This window comes from Cebus imitator, unplaced genomic scaffold (assembly GCF_001604975.1).
Source record: "Cebus imitator isolate Cc_AM_T3 unplaced genomic scaffold, Cebus_imitator-1.0 Scaffold222, whole genome shotgun sequence".
Taxonomy (NCBI): Eukaryota; Metazoa; Chordata; class Mammalia; order Primates; family Cebidae; genus Cebus; species Cebus imitator.
Window position 1 is genome coordinate 3174335 of NW_016107537.1, and position 20945 is coordinate 3195279.

A 20945-nucleotide genomic window follows, 5' to 3' on the forward strand; every position below is an offset into this window, starting at 1 on the left:
TATTAATATTAATTACTATGATGGTTTAACATCCTTTGAATTTTTTCCTCCAGTTTGGTGCATCTCCTTTTAAGTGTAGCTAGATTATGTGACTTGCTTCAGACAAAAAGCGTAGGGAAAAGGAAAGGGAAAAATAGATTACAGTGGGGAAACATGGCAGATTCTGTCTAACCAAGTGATTGGGTTAACCAGAAGTAAGTCATGTTGACAGCAGATATCCCCTAATAAGATGTAATGTGAAGAACACTTCACCCCTGATATTCTTCCCAAAAATCTACAACCCCAGTCTAATCATGAGAAAATGTCAAGGAAGCCCAAACTGTGTAGGGGCATTCTACGCAGTTTCTGAATAGTGTTCAAAAGTGTCAATATAAGAAAGGCTAGGAAAGACTAATAGACAATGAGAGACTCAAGGAGGCTAAGAACACTTGACAACAAAGGTAACATGAGATCCTGGATTGGATTCCTGAACAGAAGAGGCACGTTAGTGGGAAAAAATGTAAACTTCAAATAATGTATAGTTAATGATATTGTTTCATTTTTACAAAGGTGCTATGGTTCTATAAGAAGTTCACATTAGAGGAAGCTTAGTGAGGAGGGTATGTGGAAATTCCGTGCTATCTTTGTAACTCTTTAAATCTTGACTTTTTCAAATTATATCTATATATATGAGTTATATATATATGTACTTTGATAACAAAAATGTGGCTCTTGCTGCAATGCAGCTCCACTAATTTTTCAGTTCTGGGAAAAAGAACTGAACCATAATATTGTGGACTGTGTTAGCCACATTTTGTTTTGTCTTTAATTTCTCATTTCTTTGGATCTTAAAGTGTTAATGAGTAAGCCTTCATGGACAAAAGAGGGAGATTGCTGCTTTTTTTCATTTCATCTTCTGTTGTAGGAAGGTCCTCACGCTGAAGAGTTTTTGGATGATTCAACCGTATGGGGTATTCGCTGCAACAAAACCCTAGCACCCAGTCCTAAGAGCCCAGGAGACTTCACATCTGCTGCACGACTTGCGTCTACACCATTCCATAAACTTCCAGTGGAGTCAGTGCTCATTTTAGAAGATAAAGGTGTGTGTTACAATTTCAGTGTTTGTCTTCTGCCAACTTTGATTCTTTGAGTTTTCTTCATGAAGTTTGATTCTTACATTTTCTTCATGAAAATTCTGCATGGGAACTTTGAAAATCATGGAGAAGAAACAAAATTTGTTCATTGCATTTTTGTTCATGGGTTTTTTTCCTTTGGCATAGTGTCTTCCTGATGTCTATGTATTTTTAAAATATAATAGCTTAGATTATAGGTAGAATGGAGAAAATCTATAGAAGCATTTAAAAGCTTAAGTAAGGTCCAACCCATTTGTATAGAGTATGTTTATTTTGTTTCACAGCAAACAAAACAGCCACTACAGACAGATTAAATTATTTGAATTTAAATTATTCAAATAAATTAAATTAAATTATTTTCCAATTTAATGAGTAATAGCCAATTTTAGACCTAGATATGTGTCTACACACATATATATGTCAACTTTCTTAGACATATAGCCAAGTACGATACTCAGAAAGTTATTTTTCTTACTTTTAGTGCCCTGACTTTAAGAAAGTAATGATAAAACTCACAAGTGGTCCTTATTTCTAGCCTGCTTCAAATTTATCACCCTATATATTTAAAAGTTCATCATATATCTGAATTGAATCCTAATACATGACATTGTCATGGGGCACAGATAATTGCTAGCTATTAAGTACCAACTACAAACTAGACAGTTCTCTCAGTATCCACAGAGGATTGGTTCCAGGAACCCCTGCAGATACCAAAGTCCATGTGGATGCTCAATTTCCATAGTTGACCGTGCAGAACCTGTGGATATGGAACCTGTGGATGCAGAGAGCTGACTGTATACTAACTGTACTATTGATCACACTTTTAAAATGTAGCAATTGTTTACCAAAGCAACAATAGAAGATCTGCCAAAGAATTTCACTTCACTGAGTGGAAGCATATTTTAATGTGGGTTCTGAGCCTATAGACCTAAACATTTTTGACCAAGGATTTCTTAGAGTGCTAATCCAATATAATACATTTCTTTTCTGAATCTTAAAGGAGAGTTCAGTTGAAACTTGGACTATTTCCAAGCACCATCGTAAGTTTGCCACTTTAAAAAAAATGTTTAAAGCCTTTTCCATCCAGGAAAGCTAGTTTAATGAGTCCAAAGAATCTTTCAAAAAGTTGATATTGGCTATTCTTAGAATGTTTGCCACTTTGGCTCTATAAACAGAAACTAATGTTCTAGTGCTAAAAAGTAGTAACACCTGTTCAGTGAAGGTATATCTCATAAAATGTAATCCAACATATTGGTTGTGTGCAATATTAGCATCACTTGGTAGAGGTTTATTCTGCATTTCTACCCTACCTAGTTTATCCATCTATAGATAATTTTTTTTAATTATAGAGAGTAATAAATATTCCCAGGTTGCTTTCTGATTTAAACACAAAATTATTTCAATAAATTAAATGCTAATTTAGTCAATCAACTAATTGACCAAAACCTGTTAAAGTGAAACACAAAATCTCTGCCCTCCAGAAGCATTGTAGCCTTTTACTCTCCATGTGCTTGTCTTCAGGTTCCCCTGAAGCTGCATATAGCCCTGAAATCCTTACCAGTAATCTCTGTGGTCTGGTCATCTTGCCTACAATGAACTTGCCACTCTCTGGACCCTTTTTTTCTTGAAGGATTGTTAGGGATTAGATGTAGAGTTGAAATGCTCACATACATCAGTAGTAGATTTTATTCGTTTGTTTTTCAAAGTTAGGGTTGTGCTATGTTGCCTAGGCTGACTGCAGTTCACCCTCAAACTCCTGGGCTCAAGTGATCCCCTGGCTTCAGCTTCCGAAGTAGCTAGGGCTACAGGATCCTGCCACCACATCCAGTTAATTTAAAAAAAATATTTTAGAGATAGGATCTCACTATGTTTCTCATGCTTGCCTTGAACTACTGGCCTCAAGTGATTCTCCCACTGCGGCTTCCCAAAGCACTGGAGTTATAGGAAAGAGCCACTGTGCCTGGCCACTAGTAGATTTTTAAGTAATTTTTTTTCTTCCTAGTTTTTGAATCTTACTATACATTTTACCATGGAACACTATTTTGAAATCATAATGCAAGTCATTGTCAAAATAAACCCTGGACTTTGTAACCATATCAAATGGTGTGTGTTGTACACACATGTGCATCTAACATATCTATCTCTAATTTTTGGAACTTTCAGAAAATGTGGCAGCAAAACAGTGCACCCATGTGACTTTGGATTCTTGTGAAGAAAACATGGTGGTGCCTTCAAGGGATAGAAAATTCAGGTATTGTGAGGGTTTATGTGGTTCTGTCATTTTCTACATCTTCCATTCTAATTTTGCTTACCATTTCCATTCTAGCTTTGCCTTTTAGGCAGTAATAGAATACTGATTTTAGCCTTAAAGGCCAATAAAGATTTTATGGACTAGTAGCTTTAAATCAGAAGGTAGTCTCTATGAATATACATACAACAGTGAAACTAAGAAACTGTCACAGATGAGAGAGGAGTAAGGAGACATGACAACTAAATACAACCTGGTACTCGGGACTGGATCCTGAAGCAGAAGTTCCTTAGTGAAAAGAGTGGTGGAATCCAAATGACATATACAGTTTAGTTAGTAGTAATAGAAAAAAATAAAACTAATAGTTTTATTAGTTTTGACAAAGGTACCATTGTAATAGAAAATGATAGCATTAGCAGAAATTGAGTGAGGCAAATATAGGAGTTCTGTCTTATCATTGCAACATTTCTTTACACCTAAAATTATTACCAAAAAAGTATAGTTGAAAAAAGTTTACAACAAGAAAAATGTGACAAGTGAAAATAGCAGTGTATGAAATTGCATGTATAAATTTATTTATATAAAAATACATACTTCAGTATGTATAGGTAGATACTGATTTGGGGGTGTGTGTGGAGATAAATGCACAGTCAATTCTCATTTGCTGTAATTCTGTTCTATAGAGTCACCACGAGCACTGAATTAGCGAATATTAAATATTCTTAAGGGGGAGTACAGACAGCATCCTTCAAGCCTCTCATAACAACATTTTGTTGAAAAACACCTTAGTTATAATATACTGTTGATTCATTAACACTGAATTCATGTCCAGCAACACTGACTCACACATAAATAAAGCTTATCTAATACACACATTTTTACAGATTTTTACTTCTTAGTAACATTAGACAGCACTTCAGCACTATTCTTCGGGACCATTTTAAATACTAAAGTCATCAAGAAAAACACAAAGTTACAAAAAATGTGGCACTAATTACACCTCGAAAAGGATACTTGTTTACAGCATGAAAGCTGGAACAGGAAGGCTGAGTGTTACCTTGTTCAACCTTAGCTAAGAACATGTATGTTGGGTGGCTCAATTTGTCATCACTCTGCATATCTGCAAATGACTGAAAAGTCACTATGAGTATTGATTTTAAGCTTACAAATAAATTTTAGTATACAGGTGAATTCACAGATTTGAAATCCATGAATAATAAGGATTAGCTGTGTATTGTGTGTGTGTGTGTATCTATATGTATATGTATACATATACTTCGATTTACACTCATGCAGTTGCTTAACAACTGGGATACATTCTGAGAAATGTGTCCTTAGGCAATTTCAGTGTTGTGTGGACATCAGAGTGTACTTACACAAACTTAGATGATTTGATTAGTTTACTACAGACCTAGGCTATATGGTATAACCTGTGGCTCGTAGGCTACAAACATGTATGACATGTTACTGTATTGAATATTGTAGGCAATGGCAACAGAATGGCGTAAGTGTTTGTGTATCTAAACATAGAGATACAGTAAAAATACAGTGTAAAAGATAAAAAATGGTATTCTGTATAGGGCACTCCCCATAAATGGATCTTGCAGGACTAAAGTTGCTCTGGATGAGTCAGTGAGTGAGTGGTGAGTGAATGTGAGGGCCTAGGACATTACTGTATACTACTGTAGACTTTAGAAACACTATAGTTAGGCTACACTAAATTTATTTTAAAAGTATTTTTCTTTCTTCAATAATAAAGTAGCCTTAGCTTACTGTGATGTTTTTACTTTATAAACTTAAAAAAATTTATCTTTTTGACTGTGTAATAATACTTAGCTTAAAAAACACATTGTACAGCTAGTCAAAAATATTTTTTCTTTATATCATTTTATAAGCTTTAAAAAAATTTTTTTTCCACTTTTTAAACTTTTTTGTTAAAAACAACCACACAAACATACACGTTAGCTGAGGCCTGCAGACCTAGGTCAGGAATGTCAGACATCATTAGGAGACTGGAGGGTTTCAGCTCCATTATGATCCTCTGGGACCACCATTGCATATGCTGTTTTTCATTGTCTGAATTGTTGTTATGCAGCACATGACTGTATATATGGAAATGTTCTGGAGTGTTGTATTGTGATTGACATTTTCTGTTTCAATGTTATAAAAGGAGCCATTTTTGGAATAAAGTTATATATTCAGTCTTGATTATAGTAGTGTTGCATAGATGCAGCTTGAAGAAATAAACCCACTCCTGACATTTCCTACTAAAGAGTACCCCATGTATTGCCTCAGCTATTCATCTAGTATAACCATATCTTGATTTTCTTATTTCTGTTCATATTGCACTAGCTGTATATTTTCATAGATTTGTCTAAAAATGCTTTTGTCAACTTTTAGTCTGTGAAGCTATTCTGAAATGTCATTTCTAGAATGAGAAGGAACTTTTATGTGACTGAATCCAACAGACTTCTAATCATATGATGTTTTGGTTTTTTTTATTCCTTTCACATGTCTAGTCCAATTGAAGAGAAAAGCCCAGAACAGGCCTTCTCCTCTGATGTATATTCAGCGTCCTTACTCCATCTGAGCCAGCCTGCTGCAGGTGGGATACTTACCTGTGAGGCAGAGCGAGGCCTTGAGGCTTGCAGACTCACAGACACTGACGCTGTCATTACAGGAGATCAACCAGATGCTACTGCTGGGCTCCAAGCGGAACGGATGCAGAAGAGTTCACTTGAGAAGGTTGATGCTCCAAGTATGAACACTCACTGTTTGTTATGCCCTTGAATCAGGACAATAGCATGGGAAAAGCTGTCCCATGAAAGAAACCCACAGTGGGACTTGAATGTCATTGAATAGAACAGATGTCATTGGGTTCAGACAAAATTTGTGTAATGCATCACAATGAAGTATAACTGGCATATTTGAAGGGCAAATCAATCTATTTTAATTTTAGAAGGTATCAAAATACTGTTGGAAGAGGGAATTCGAATTTGACAGCCTACTGTGTGCCAGGCATTTAATATTATTATATCCCCTATTTTACAGAAAAGTAAACTGAGGCTCAAGGTTAAAGAGACAACATTCCCCCCCCCACCCCCCTGTTCTACATAAACAGTCCGGCATAGTGGTTAAGGGCACGGACTATGGAGATGGACTGACTACGTTCTATCTTAGCTCTCTCACCTAAGTAGTCACGTGGTGTTGACCAAGATCATTTTAATTTTCCCTACCCCTCTTTGATGTAGAGTGGAGCTGATGCTAGTACCTACCTTTAGAGGCTTATTGTAAGAACTAAGTAAATTAATAAACTACTGAAAACTGTCTTGCAAGTGCTTAGCACTGAGTGTTAACCATGTTGGATTTGTATTTGATAACTGCCACCAATATAATTTTTTGTAACATTCCAGGTTGTAGAGAAACCTTTTTCTTACTTTTAGAAATTATTTCCCTTTTGTGGACCCAAAGTATATTTCATATATGCAAATTGCACATAGGTAATATAAGTTTTATGGATATAACTGGAAAAGCAACTAAAGAATATATGTCTATCTGAGCAAATTGGAAGTAACTAATGTCCACATCTGACCTTAAGACGTGTATCCCTAACTGTGTTTAAGACGGAATGTAGATATTCCATTTGAGTGGAGCAGATGCACTTGGAGTTGATTTCCTTTGTCACAATTGAATATTGATCCAAATTTGTAACTAAAATGGCAAATAATCAACTGTGCAGAGCTACCAATTTTGACTTTTAAAAATAGTTCTTTTTTATTTTGAATCAATGCCCTTAGAAGTATAAGGCTTTGAAAGCTTATTTAGTAAATATCTCCATTCACTTTGTCTATAATTTATTTGGTAAAGTTCTTGAGTACTCAATTCATGTTCCTTTTTTGTTTTTGTTCTCATTCCTTTAAGACTTCATTGTTGAGAACCCATGGGATGATAAGCTGATTTTCAAACTTTTATCTGGGCTTTCTAAACCAGTGAGTTCCTATCCAAATGTTTTTGAATGGCAATGTAAACTTCCAGCCATCAAGCCCAAGACTGAATTTCAATTGGGTAAGAATTATTTGGATAATATAACTTTAAATTCTTGTTTCTCTATGAGAAGTTGATGGTAACTTGTGTGTGAGAGAGATTCTCCTATTTGCACCCCGCCCCCCCGCCACCCGCCTCCAATAGTGAGTTGTATCTGTAGTACTAAACTGAACATTTTTTTAGGCCATGATTGTAGGATTGTGATTGCTGTTGGTACTATAACTCTTATAACTCAGAGGGCAGTTTGCAAATATGTATTAAAATAAAAAAATGCATGTACTTTTAAACCCAGCTATCTACTTTTAAGGATTTCATATAGATACTATTACATACTTCTATAGTAAAATAGTATAGTGACATTAGGAATGGAACAAGAAAGCTCACTCTGTGCTAATAGAGAATGAGCTCCAAAACATACCGTACTGTTAAATGAAAAGGGCAGAGTCGTATGTATTTATATGCCACAATTAAAATGGTTAGCTGTAGGTGGGAGTGGGAAATAATGGGAGCAAGATTTCACAATATTCCCTTTTAAGTTTTTTTAGTGAATAGACTTTATTTTTAAGAGAAGTTTTAAGCTTACAGAAAAATTCAGCATAAAGTACATATTCCTACCTCCCCATATATACACACACAGATTTCCATGTTATTAGCATCTTGCGTGAGTGTGGTACATTTGTTAAAATTAAGCCATTATTGAGGCATTATTAACTGAAGTGCTAGTTTACATTAAGGTTCACTCTTTGGGTTGTATATTCTGAGGGGTTTGACGAATGTATTACAATGACATGAATCCATCATTACAGTATCATACAGAATAGTTTCCTCGCCCTAAAAATCCCCTGTACCTCACCTCTTCATCCCTTCCTCCTTGTCCCCCAACACCTGGAAACTACTGATAGTTTTACTATCTCTCTAGTTTTGCCTTTTCTGTAATGTCATATAGTTGGAGTCATATGGTATGTAGCCTTTTCAATTGGCATCTTTTACTTAGCAATATGCACTTAAGGTTTCTCCATGTCATGTTGTGATTTGATAGCTTTTTAAAAAAATTACTGAATAATGTTTATTGCATGAATGTACCACACAGTTTAACTTTTCCACTCATCTAATGAAGGAAATCTTGGTTACTTCCAAGTTTTGGCAATTATGAATAAAGTTGCTGTAAACATCTGTCTGCAAGTTTTTGTGTGGACATAAGTTTTCAGCTCATAATTTGGGTAAATACCAAGGAGCGTAACTGTAGGGTTATGTGATGAGCGTATGTTTACTTTTGTAAGAAACTTTCAAAGTGGCTGTACCATTTAACCTTCCCACCAACAGTGAATGAGAGCTCCTGTTCCCCAGTCTTGCCCTTATTAGGTGATTGTAAGTATTTTAGGTTTTAGCCATTCTAGTAGGTGAATAGTGGTATCTCAGTCTTAAGTTTAAATTCCCTGAAGACATAAGGCATTGAATCTTTCATATGCTTTTTTGCCATCAATATATCTTCTTTGTGAGATGTCTCTCTAGATCTTTTGTCTGTTTTTTAATTGGTTAGTTGGTTTCTTATCGTTGCCTTGTTCCTGATCTTAGGGGGAAAGCATCTACATAGTTTGTTACCTATAAGTAGGATTTTTAGCTGTGGGGTTTTTTATATGTTCTTTGTCAAGTTAAAAAAGTATTTCTCTATTTCTGGTTTGCTGAGAGGTTTTGTTTTTTGTTTTTGTTTTTTTTTAAGTATAAATGGTGTTTGGATTTTATCTTGCTCCTTTCAATATTTTCTGCATTTATTGATTTGATCATATGATCCTTCTTCATTGATGTGATGGATTTCATTAATTGATTTTCAAATGCTGAACTAGCCTTGTATACCTGGGATAAATTGCCCTTGGTTGTTGTAGTGTATAATTCTTTTTATACATTGTTGAATTGGATTTACTAATATTTTATTGAAGATCTTTGTATCTATGTTCATGAGAGATACTGGTCTATAGTATTCTTTTCTTGTAATATCTTTACTTTGTCTTGGTGTCAGAGAAATGCTAGCTTCTTAGAATGAGATCGGAAGTATTCCTTCTGCTTCTTTCATCTGGAAGAGATTGTAGAGAATTGGTAATAATTGTCTTCCTTAAATATTTGATAGAATTTGCTAGTGAACCCATCTGAGCCTAGTGCTTCCCGTTTTGCAAGATTATCAACTACCAATTCCATTTCTTTAACAGATATAGGACTATTCAGATTATCTATTTCTCCTTTGTGAGCTTTGGTAGATTGTATCTTTCAAGGAATCTGTTCATTTCATCTAAATTCTCATTTGTGGATATGGCATTCCACTGTTGATTTCTACTGTAATGTTTATTATTTCTTTTATTCTGCTTACTTTAGATTTAATTTGCTCTTCTAGTTTCTTAAGGTAGAATCTTAAATTATTGATTTTAGATATTCTTTTCTAATACATGTATTTAGTGCTACAAATTTTCTTCTACATCCCACAAATTTTGATAAATTATATTTGCATTTTCATTTGGTTCAAAATATTTTAAAATTTCTATTGAGACTTCTTTGACCAATGTGGTATTCAGAAGTATGTTTAATCTCCAAGTATTTGGGGGACTTTACAACTACCTTTCATACTGTATATGATTTCTGCTTTTTTAAATTTGGTTAAATGTGTTTTATGGCCCAGAATGTTGTCTATCTTGGTTAATATTCCATGTGAGCTTGAGAATAATGTGTATTCTACTGTTATTACATCAAGTATTCAATAAATGTCAATTAGATCTAATTGATTGATGCTGCTATTCAGTTCAACCATGTTTTTACTGATGATTTTCTGCCTGCTTTATCTGTCCATTTCTTTCTTTCTTTTTATTTATTTATTTATTTTTGAAACAGGGCATCACCCTGTCATCCAGACGAGTGCAGTGGCACAATCCTGGCTCACTGCAACCTCAAACTCCTGGACTCAAGCAGTTGTCTGGCCCCAGCTTCCTGAGTAGTTAGGACTACAGTCACATACCACAGCATGCAGCTAATATTTTTTTTTCTTTTTTTGGTGGAGGTGGGGTTCTTGCTATGTTGCCCAGGTATTGAACTCCTGACCTCAATCAATCTTTCTGTCTTGGCCTCCCAAAGTGCTGGGATTACATGTATGAGCCACCACATCCAGCTTATCTGTCTATTTCTTATGTAAGTCTCCAACTATAATAGTGAATTCATCTTTTTCTCCTTGCAGTTCTGGTATTTTTTTGGTAACTTTTGACTCATATTTTGACACTTTCTTGTTAGGCTTATACATGTTATGTCTTCTTAGAGAATTGATTCCTTTAACATTATATAATGCTGGCCAGCCACAGTGACTCACAACTAACCCAGCACTTTGGGAGCCAGGGCAGTAGGACCAGCTAAGGCCAGGAGTTTTGAGGCAAGTCTAGGCAATGCAGTAAGGCCTCATCTTGACAATAATTTTTTAAAAAAATTAACCAGCCATGGTGGCACGTGTCTATAGTTCCAGCTACTTGGGAGGCTGAGGCTGAGGCTGGAGGATCACTTGAGCCCAGGAGTTCAGACTAGCCAGGCAACATAGCAAGACTTTTGTCTTAAAAAAAAAATATATATATATGTGTATATATATATATATATAATGCCCTTTTCTATTGCTGATAATTGTTTTGCTCTGAAGTCTGCTCTGTCAGAAATGAATATAGCTATTACATTTTCATTTATTATTGCTTGCATGATATATCTTTTTCTATCGCTTTACTTTTTTTTTTTTTTCTGAGATGGAGTCTCACTCTATCGCCCTGGCTGGAGTGCAGTGGTGTGATCTTGGCTTACTGCAACCTCTGCCTCCCAGATTCAAGCGATTCTCCTGTCTCAGCCTCCCGAGTAGCTGGGACTACAGGTACCCACCACCATGCCTAGCTAATTTTTGTATTTTTAGTAGACATGGGGTTTCATGGTCAGGCCGATCTCAAACTCCTGATCTCAGGTGATCCACCTGCCTCAGCCTCCCAAAGTGCTGGGATTAAAGGTGTGAGCCACCACGCCTGGCCTTATCCCTTTACTTTTAATCTCTCTCTCGGTAATTAAAGTATGTCTTTGTTTTCATTGGTATATTTAGACCATTGATGTTTAAAGTGACTTTGGATATAATTGGATTGTCACTATATACTGTTTTCTATTCCTTGTCGTTGTTTTTTGTTTCTTTTTTGTCTTCTATTCTTTTTCTGCCTTTTATGATTTTGAGTTATTTCATGATTCCATTTTGTCTTTTCTCCTAGCATATTAATTATACTTCTTTTTAAATTCTTTTCTTGTTTTAATGTTTATACTTCTTTTTTAATGTTTCTTTGTTTCTTTTTTGTCTTCTATTCTCTTTCTGCCTTCTGTGATTTTGAGTTATTTCATGATTCCATTTTGTCTTCTCTCTTAGCATATTAATTATACTCCTTTTTCAATGTTCTTAAGTGGTTACCCTAGTGTTTGCAATATACATCACAACTAATCTTTTTTGTTTGTGTAAGAAAGTTTTTATTCTTCACATTTGAAGGATAATTTTACTGGATACAGATTCTAGATTGGTATATTCTAAATATCCAAGTACTTTAGATATTTCACTCCACTCTCTTGTGTGCATGGTTTCTGAGAAGTCCTGTGTAATTCTTATCTTTGCTCCTCTATAGGTAAGATGATTTTATTTATCTTGCTTTTTTCAATATTTTCTCTGTGTCTTTTTCTGCAGTTTCAATGTAACATACCTAAGTGTTGATTCTTCAGTATTTATTCTGCTTGGTGCTCTCTGAGCTTCCTGGATATGTGATTTGGTGTCTATCATTAATTCTGGAAAAATCTCAACTATTTTTACTTCAGTTTTTTTTTTTGAAATGGAGTTCCACTCTTATTGCCTAGGCTGGAGTGCAGTGACATGATCTTGGCTCACTACAGCCTCCGCCTCCCGGGTTCAAGCAATTCTCCTGCCTCAGCCTCCCAAATAGCTGGGATTACAAGTGCCTGCCACCACACCTGGCTAATTTTTGTATTTTTAGTAGAGATGGAGTTTCGCCATGTTGGCCAGGATGGTCTCAAACTCCTGACTTCAAGTAATCCGCCCATCATGGCCTCCCAAAGTGCTGGGATTACAGGTGTGAGCCACTGCAACTGGCCTCAAATATTTTTGTCTGTTTCCTTCTCCCTTCTTCCTTCTGGTATTCCCATTCTGTATCTGTTATACATTTTGTAGTTGTCCCACACTCCATAAATACTCTATTTCTTTCTTTCTTTTTTTTGGTTTGCATTTCAGTTTTGGAAGTTTGTATTGTCATATCTTCAAGCTCACTGATTCTTTTCCCTGCCCTGTATAGTCTATTGGTGAGTCAATCAAAGGCATCCTTTATTTCTATTACAGTGGGTTTTTATTTCTAGCACTTCCTTTTGCTTGTTTCTCAGTTTCCATCTCTCTGCCTATATTACCCATTTCTTCTTGCACACCATCTACTTTTTTCATTAGAGCCCTTAGCATACCAATTAGAATTTAAAAAGAAATTCTAGGGTGGGCAGGGCATGGTAGCTCATTCCTATAATTTCTGCACTTTGGGGTGCTGAGGGAGGACAATTGCTTGAGGCTAGGAGTTCAAGACTAGCCTGGGTAACATAGTGAAACTCTGTCTCTACAAAAAATTAATGGTGTGCACCTATAGTCCTAGCTCCTTGGGAGGCTGAGGCAGGAAGATTACTTGAGCCCAGGAATTTGAGGGTGTAGTGAACTATAATTATGCTACTACACTCTAACCTTGGTGACAGAGTAAGAACCTATGTCTAAAAACACAAACAACAACATTCTAGTCTGATAATTCTAAAATTTCTGCCATATGTGTGTCTGTTTCTGATGCTTTCTCTGGTTCTTCAGGCTGTGAGTTTTGTCTTTTATTATATGCCTTGTAATTTTTTGTTAAGAGCCAGACCTAATGTATAAGCTAAAAAGAACTGAGGTTAAATAGACCTTTAGTGTGAGCTTTCATTGCTTAATCTGCCTACAGCTTAGGCTATGCTTACTGTTTGCTGTTACTGCATCAGAGGCTAAAATTGCCCTTTGTGTCCTTATTTTTGTTTCCCTTGTTGTCTTTGGGTTTCCCTAGGGACTTCTTAAATAAGGTCTGAGATGTGTAATCCTTTCCATTTAACTCCCCCAGTACTGGCTCCAGCAGTGGTTTCTGTTCCTGAGCTTCTGCTTTGGCAAGCTGTGATTCTCTGTCTCCACCTGTCTCCCTCCCCAATTTTGGGGGAAGCAGATTGTCTTTTCACCTCAGTTGTCTAATGGATCTCAGATGCGTTGTTGATTTTTAGTCATTCGGCTTACTATGAGGATGGAGTGATGACTCCAGCTCCTTATATGCTGGGCCAGGAACCAGAAATCTACTTCTTTACATCTGATTTTGAACATGTGAATTCTTTTTTAAAATTTAATTTAAAAATCTACTACTACAGTCCAGGTGTATTGGCTCACTCCTGTAATCCCAACACTTTGGGAGGACAAGGCAGGCGGATCACTTGAAGCCAGGAGTTTGAGATGAGCCTGGGAAACATGGCGAGACCCCATCTCTACAAAAAATTTAAGAATTAGCTGGACATGGTGGTGCTTGCCTGTGGTCCTGGCTTCTTGGGAGCCTGAGGTGGGAGGATCACTTGGGCCAGGAGGTCGAAGCTGCAGTGAGCTATTACCTTGCCATTGCAACCCAGCCTGGGCTGGGTTCTTTAGAGACTCTGACTTTAAAGAACAAACAAAAAACTACTACAACTTCACCTCTATGGGCTTTCCCCCAAAATCTGATAACTCCAAAGTAACCACAAGAAAAATATCAAACAAACCCAATTTGAGGGCCGTTCTACAACAAACCTGACCAGTACTTTTTGGAACTGTCAGGGTCATCAAAAACAAGGATCATCTGAGAAACTGTCACAGCCCAGAAGAGGCTAAGTGGACATGATGACTAAACATGACGTATCCTAGAACATAGGCAAAAACTAGTGAAATGTGAGTAAAATGTAGAGTTTAGTTAATAGGAGCATAATACTTTGGTCGATCAGTTCTTTATTTGTGGCAAATATACCATGGTTATGTAAGAGTTTACAATTGCAGGCAGTGGATGCAAAATATACAGAAAACTCTATCTCTGTAACTTCTCTGTAAATTGAAAACTATTTAAAAGGCTTACATGCATTAAAATTTTCATTTATCTTCTAAGGTTCTAAGCTGATCTATGTCCATCACCTTCTTGGAGAAGGAGCCTTTGCCCAGGTGTTCGAAGCTACCCAGGGAGAGGTGAATGATGCTAAAAATAAACAGAAATTTGTTTTAAAGGTAAATGACCTGAGTTGTTTTTTGTGGTATAGAAATGAATTTTAGAACTTGTTTGCCAATCATTTTTTTTCCTTTAAGATAGTGGTTTCATTTATGTCTGTAGTTGGCAGTTAAAAGACAAAAACTACAAAAGATTCAGAATTTTTTTCCCACTAAAATTGTCTTGCAGCAAGCCCCACATTGCAGCAACAGTTCATAGCTTGTCATCACTGTGAACACCACATCTTTATTGGGATAGAGGTTGTTTATTGCTATCACTTTTCAGAATGATAATGGATATGAATTTCACATACCTGATTTGCAGGTCCAGAAGCCTGCTAACCCCTGGGAATTCTACATTGGGACTCAGCTGATAGAGAGACTAAAGCCAACTATGCAACACATGTTTATCAAGTTCTATTCTGCCCACTTATTCCAGAATGGCAGTGTATTAGTAGGAGAGCTCTACAGCTATGGAACATTATTAGTAAGTATTCATTTTCATGATGAGCACATAAATTTGAAATGCATTGTTTGGCTTATACCTTGCACGTACTTTTGTGGTTGGGGCTTTTGTGAAGTGGTGGGAGGGGCAAAGCTCTTAACTTGAAATTTTATTAATCCTGTACAACTAACTCAGGATTCCACTTTCCATTATTCCTAGAATGCCATTAACCTCTATAAAAATACTCCTGAAAAAGTGATGCCTCAAGGTCTCGTCATCTCTTTTGCTATGAGAATGCTTTACATGATTGAGCAAGTGCATGACTGTGAAATCATTCATGGAGACATTAAGCCAGACAATTTCATACTTGGAAACGGGCAAGTGTTATGCTTTTAACAGGGTTCTTCTCTTCCTATTTCCATAGCAGCCTTTCATCATATGTGCTCATGCAGCCTGGCTTTGTTTGTGTTTAATGTAGATTTTTGGAACAGGATGATGAAGATGATTTATCTGCTGGCTTGGCACTGATTGACCTGGGTCAGAGTATAGATATGAAACTTTTTCCAAAAGGAACTACATTCACAGCAAAATGTAACACATCTGGTTTTCAATGTGTTGAGATGCTCAGCAACAAACCGTGGAACTACCAGGTATAGAACTAAAGTGAGGGATTTGGAAATATTTTTCTGTGTTGTGCTTATCAGATTTTCAAAATGAATTTGGGGATCTAGGTAGTTTGAGGTGGTCTCTTGAGGAGCAGTTGAAGGAGAGATGAGGCTAAGACAAAGGTGGCGGATAGAATTCTATTCCCGAAGAATACTCTACTTTCTTATTAGTCCATTATGGATCCTGTATTCAGGAAAGGGAAACCGATGTATTCTATAAGTTTGATCATAGAGAAGAGAATTTAATGATTTGTGAAACCTTCAGAAAGGGAGTCATGCAGCAAAGAGACATCTTGGTTTATTGAGATCAAATCAGGCCAGCTTGGTTTCCTAAATCATGGGTAACAGGGAGACCCAGCATGCCCACTTCAGGCAGAGTTGAGCACGTGTTGGATACACCTGGGATGCTCTCAGGCTGGATGGTGGGTTTGACTGTAATAGATGGTACAGCCAGATTTCCAACTAGCCGATCCAGAAATGAATCATTATTATTCTAAAGGAAGATTGCAGAATTTTCAACCAACGAGATAGAATATTAGATGACCAGGAAGGAGAATGCTACTTGGGATAGTAAGTTCTGAACCTGGGTTAGCAAAACCAACCCCCAAGTTCTCTGGTGAGAACTATGTCTTTTCAGGAACCCATGGTAAAGGGGGCCAAGATTGGTGGCGGGGGGGGGGGGTGTCTCATTTCTTCTGTCCTGTGGATGTGGGTGGGGCTGGAGTGTTCTTTTCAGTTAGGAACGTACCACACAGCAAGAGGGCATGGGGACAAGTCAGAGAACTACAACCAGAGTCCCAGGGGAGTGAGCTGGGAGGACTTCTAGGCTGTTCATGGGGAAGAGGGCTTAGAGTGTTGTGTTTGCCCCCTGTGTGACAGAATGAAGGACTTGAGAAGGACATGGTAGCTCAGGAGGGCAGAGTTTTCCAAAACTACCTCAGGAGGTAGAGGGTAGTTTGCTGTCTGTGGAAGCCTCCAGCAAAGCCTAGATATTCAGTAGGACATGTTAGTGGAGTGGTTGAACAAATGGCTTCCAAAATGTTTTAAAAGTAAAATCCTGTGAATATTTAACTTGCTGCTTAAGTTAGACATCTTAATATAGTTCATGTGTAAATTACTATTTAAGTCATATGTACCTCTATCTTCTTTATAGATCGATTACTTTGGGGTTGCTGCAACAGTATATTGCATGCTCTTCGGCACTTACATGAAAGTGAAAAATGAAGGAGGAGTGTGGAAGCCTGACGGTCTTTTCAGAAGGTGAGTATTAACATTGGTGCTACAGTGAAAAGATAATAACTATAGTAGAATGTTGGGTTCCATCTGGGGAAAAAAAAAAAAAAAAAGGATCTCTGCCACTGCATGGAAATCCTGTGCCTTGGGTAATATGCTGTCAGGACAGTCCTGGGCACTGGGCACAGGGAGCAAGCTGCATAGCTTTACCACTTCTGTCTCCCCATTAGGGCAGCTGATGCCCTCACTGAAAGCTCCTGGCCAAATGGTTGACATCCTGTACACATGCAAAGTTGCTACTCCTTATAGAGGAATCACCTAATATCACCAGCCCTCAGGTTTTCACATTGTGTTTTGTTTTTTTTTTTTTTTTTTTTTTTTTTTTTTTTGGTCTTCGGAAATTTTTTTTTTTTTTTTTTCAGATATTTGTAAGAAGCAAAGGAAATAGTGTATGTGAAAGTGCTTCATAAATTATAAAGTAATGTGATGGGTAACTCTCATTCACAGGACAGAGTTTTAGGTTCCAGCTCTGTGTGACTTGAGTTTCTCAAATATTGTTGGTTTTTCTTTTTCTGTAAATCACAGTGAAAATTCATGATTAGTCAGGAGTTCTTCCTGTCAACCTGGATGGCTCTCCTAACACAATGTGTGAACAAACTGTTGGAATAAGCTATTTTGTTTAAGCTGAGTATTTGGTGCCTGAATATTCATTATATCACTTGTACTTTCTTTTTTGAGGCATAAAAACATGCAGAAAAGTACACTCATCATAAGTTTTCAGCCTAATGGACTTTTACATATGTTTATACGTTCTTGCAAAAATGTAAGATGGGGTTCCTGTAAACCTCATCTTCCCCAGCCCCCTCAAAAAAAGAAAAATAGCAATAATTTTATGAAATGTCATATGCTGTACATAAAGTTAGGTTCAGGCCCTAGAGGAAAGCTTATAACAACTATTCTTTATTTTGAATAATGAGCCCTCATGTTTAGCAAATACTTTATTCCATCTTTGGCTCAAAATTGAAGAACCAGATAGTTTCATCTCTGACTATCAGTGTGAAGAAGAGCCGGAAGTTAACCCTCAGCAGGCCTGATGGCATTTCCTGTCTGGAGCACAATTCCATTTCATTCTACTTTTTCTCCCACCTCTTATCTCCGTGTTCTGGAGTTTTTAGTTAACTTAAACAATTAATAGTAGTTGGAACTCTTAACTCTGAGCTTTCTCCTGGGCAGCCCAGCCAGTCTGTCTGGTCCTCGTGCATGTGCGGTTAGCCTTGACAGAAGCATTTGGCCAGATTATCCAATTCTGGCAGCATGGTATGTACAGCTAGCCAGAAGCAGATAGTTTGGCTTTTTTTTCTAAGAGAGAGCAAGAACATTTTTTGACTTGCAGTATTACTAAAAGATTACGTATCTTAATTATTTTTTGGAATAAGATGTATAAGACATTTAATTGAGTCTTTAATCTCTATCGCATGTAATAGATTCAATGTTTCCATTTTTGCTGCATTGTGTTCCATTTAGGGGAGAGTTGTTATATTAAACTGTCCAAGCCTGTGGAAGTCAGATGCAGGAGTGGGGTTATCCTGCATGTTGAAGACTACATTTTATCCATTATTTATGCTTTGTCTCTTTCAGGCTTCCTCATTTGGATATGTGGAATGAATTTTTTCATATCATGTTGAATATTCCAGATTGTCATCATCTTCCATCTTTGGATTTGTTAAGGCAAAACCTGAAGAAAATATTTCAGCAACACTATACTAACAAGATTAGGGCCCTACGTAATAGGCTAATTGTACTCCTCTTAGAATGTAAGCGTTCACGGAAATAAAATTTGGATATAGAAAATCCTTAAAAAACACACTGTAAATATGAATCTGCTCACTTTGAACCTTGATTTTTTCCATTTATTGTTTATGTACATGTTTGTTAAAAATAAATCCCATAGAATATATCCATGTGACTTAGTTGTTATAAATATTTCAGCAAAATACACAACCCCACAAGGTCCCTGTGTAGCAGGCTGATTTGGCTACTTCCGGGATGCAAGCATTTGTAAGAATAATTCAGATGTGAACATTCTCTAGAAATTACTTTTTAAACACTGACCTGTTTAAGCCACAAAAGGGCCAAGACAGCTATTTTCCAAATTCGAAGTTTTGTGTCTGTGTAAGACACACATACACACATTTCCCTAATATTTCCAAGGGACTTCAAGTTTTTCTGAATAAAGCCTGCCTGTCCTTTATTGTACCTGTTCTTCATTGTTCTCTATGAAATACAAATCCTAAACCTGTTTATTTTAAAAGTACCACAGGAAAATCTCAGGTTGTAAAAAGTCTCTCTTATAAGCTGTATAGATCATTAATTACTCATCTCTAGAATTATAGAAGACAACTTGGCATTTATTGACTCAGAGCCGGAAGGGCCTCCATCCCTCTCCCTTGTTCCGTTAGCATTACAATGAAAACAAATCACAGGTTATGCACAACTCAGGAGGACAGAGTGAACTGCTTCCTCCCACCCTTATCAGCTATCAGGTTCCCCATTCCAGAGGCAAACACACCCCATTTTTTGTGAATCTTTCCAAAAATGATGCAATGAATATTTTTATATACTGTATTTTTGAAGCAACTGGCATAATTCTTATTTTTTTTTCACTTAATGTGTGGCAACAGAGAATATAACTACATATGGAATGACCTCATACTTTTTAACAGTCATGTATTAGTTGGTTATTTGGTGTATCTGTCATATAAATGCCTAGAAGTGAAATTACTAGGTCAAAGGTGAGTGCATTCAAACTTTTGTATTAATATCTGCAAATAGCCTCCCATGGGAGCTGTGTCAGATATCTATAAGTGTCTTTGTTCCTCACACTCTCATCAGGACAGATCAGGCTCTGTTTGACTTTTGCCAATCTGATTGATGAGAAAATAGTAGCTCTTTACAGTCTTAATTTGCATTTCTCATTAATTAGGCCAAATATACTTTGTAAAAGCTATAGGTGTTTTCTTTTCCTGTGAACTCTTACCCTTTGTCCATCTTTCATTTAGATTGTTCTTTTTCTTGTTAATTTGTAGGAGTCCTTTGTATATGAGGCAAAAGTATTTGTCCCAATTTGTCATCTATCTTTTCACTAGTAAGATTACTGTTGCTGTGAAGTTTTTAAAATTTTGCTTTGTGCTCTGATTTCTAGTTTTAAATGGCTTTTGGCTTTTTGTGTTTTAAATTACCATTCCCAATTGAAGTCAGAGCTCTTAGACAGCTGGATGTTTGGCACACCTGAAAAGCTGTCACTTCATGTCTTTCTCTGCCACTGATCCTAGGAGCCACGGGGTCCTTTGACTTCCTTTCCATCATACAAGTCCAGTCATGTGTCCCATCGGTTCCATTCCGGATGCTTCAGAAAAACCCACTTCAGGACTGGTGAGGCTATCTCAGCCTAAGCTGCTGTGACACCGTGTACCCGCACGGGGCTGGGAGAAGGCAGCAGTGACTTTTCTCCCACAGCAGTCGGGCTGGGCGATCCCCCGTTGCACCAATCCGTGGCCCTCATAGGAGTCTTCCACGACGTACTATCTTCTCCTCGTTGCTGTTTCCAGGCCGGGAGGAGTGGAGGCAGAGGCGGGGACTGTTCCAAGGGCAAGACTTGCTCACAGCCCACGGGGCAGACACGACCTTATTGTCCCTGGCCCCTACCAAACGGAGGGCCCCGCTGGGAGTCCATGTGCGAAAATGTGAGGTGACGAGTTCACTGAAAGGCATCAGAAAATTCTGGAGAGGCGGCAAGTCCCGCCACCACTCCTCTGAGTTTCCCCCCGCCCTTCCTGTCGAGTCGGGATGACCAGGGCGGTGGCGCCCCCTGGTGGCC

General features: G+C 37.3%; 1 protein-coding gene across 2 annotated transcripts in view; it reads left to right on the forward strand.

Annotated features, from left to right (window-relative positions):
- Positions 1–19032, forward strand: part of BUB1 (BUB1 mitotic checkpoint serine/threonine kinase) — a 39996-nt gene extending 20964 nt beyond the window's left edge. Inside the window, exons 16-25 of one of the 2 annotated variants that reach the window (XM_017549849.2) lie at positions 905–1079; positions 3276–3363; positions 5880–6118; positions 7282–7425; positions 14631–14746; positions 15051–15212; positions 15390–15547; positions 15649–15820; positions 16989–17095; positions 18707–19032. In XM_017549849.2, coding sequence (XP_017405338.1) covers positions 905–1079; positions 3276–3363; positions 5880–6118; positions 7282–7425; positions 14631–14746; positions 15051–15212; positions 15390–15547; positions 15649–15820; positions 16989–17095; positions 18707–18902 — 1557 coding nt within the window. In that variant the 3' untranslated portion in view covers positions 18903–19032. The remainder of the gene's footprint in view (positions 1–904; positions 1080–3275; positions 3364–5879; positions 6119–7281; positions 7426–14630; positions 14747–15050; positions 15213–15389; positions 15548–15648; positions 15821–16988; positions 17096–18706) is intronic. The other variant, XM_017549851.2, reaches the window with a different exon arrangement.
- The last annotated feature ends 1913 nt before the right edge of the window (positions 19033–20945 follow it).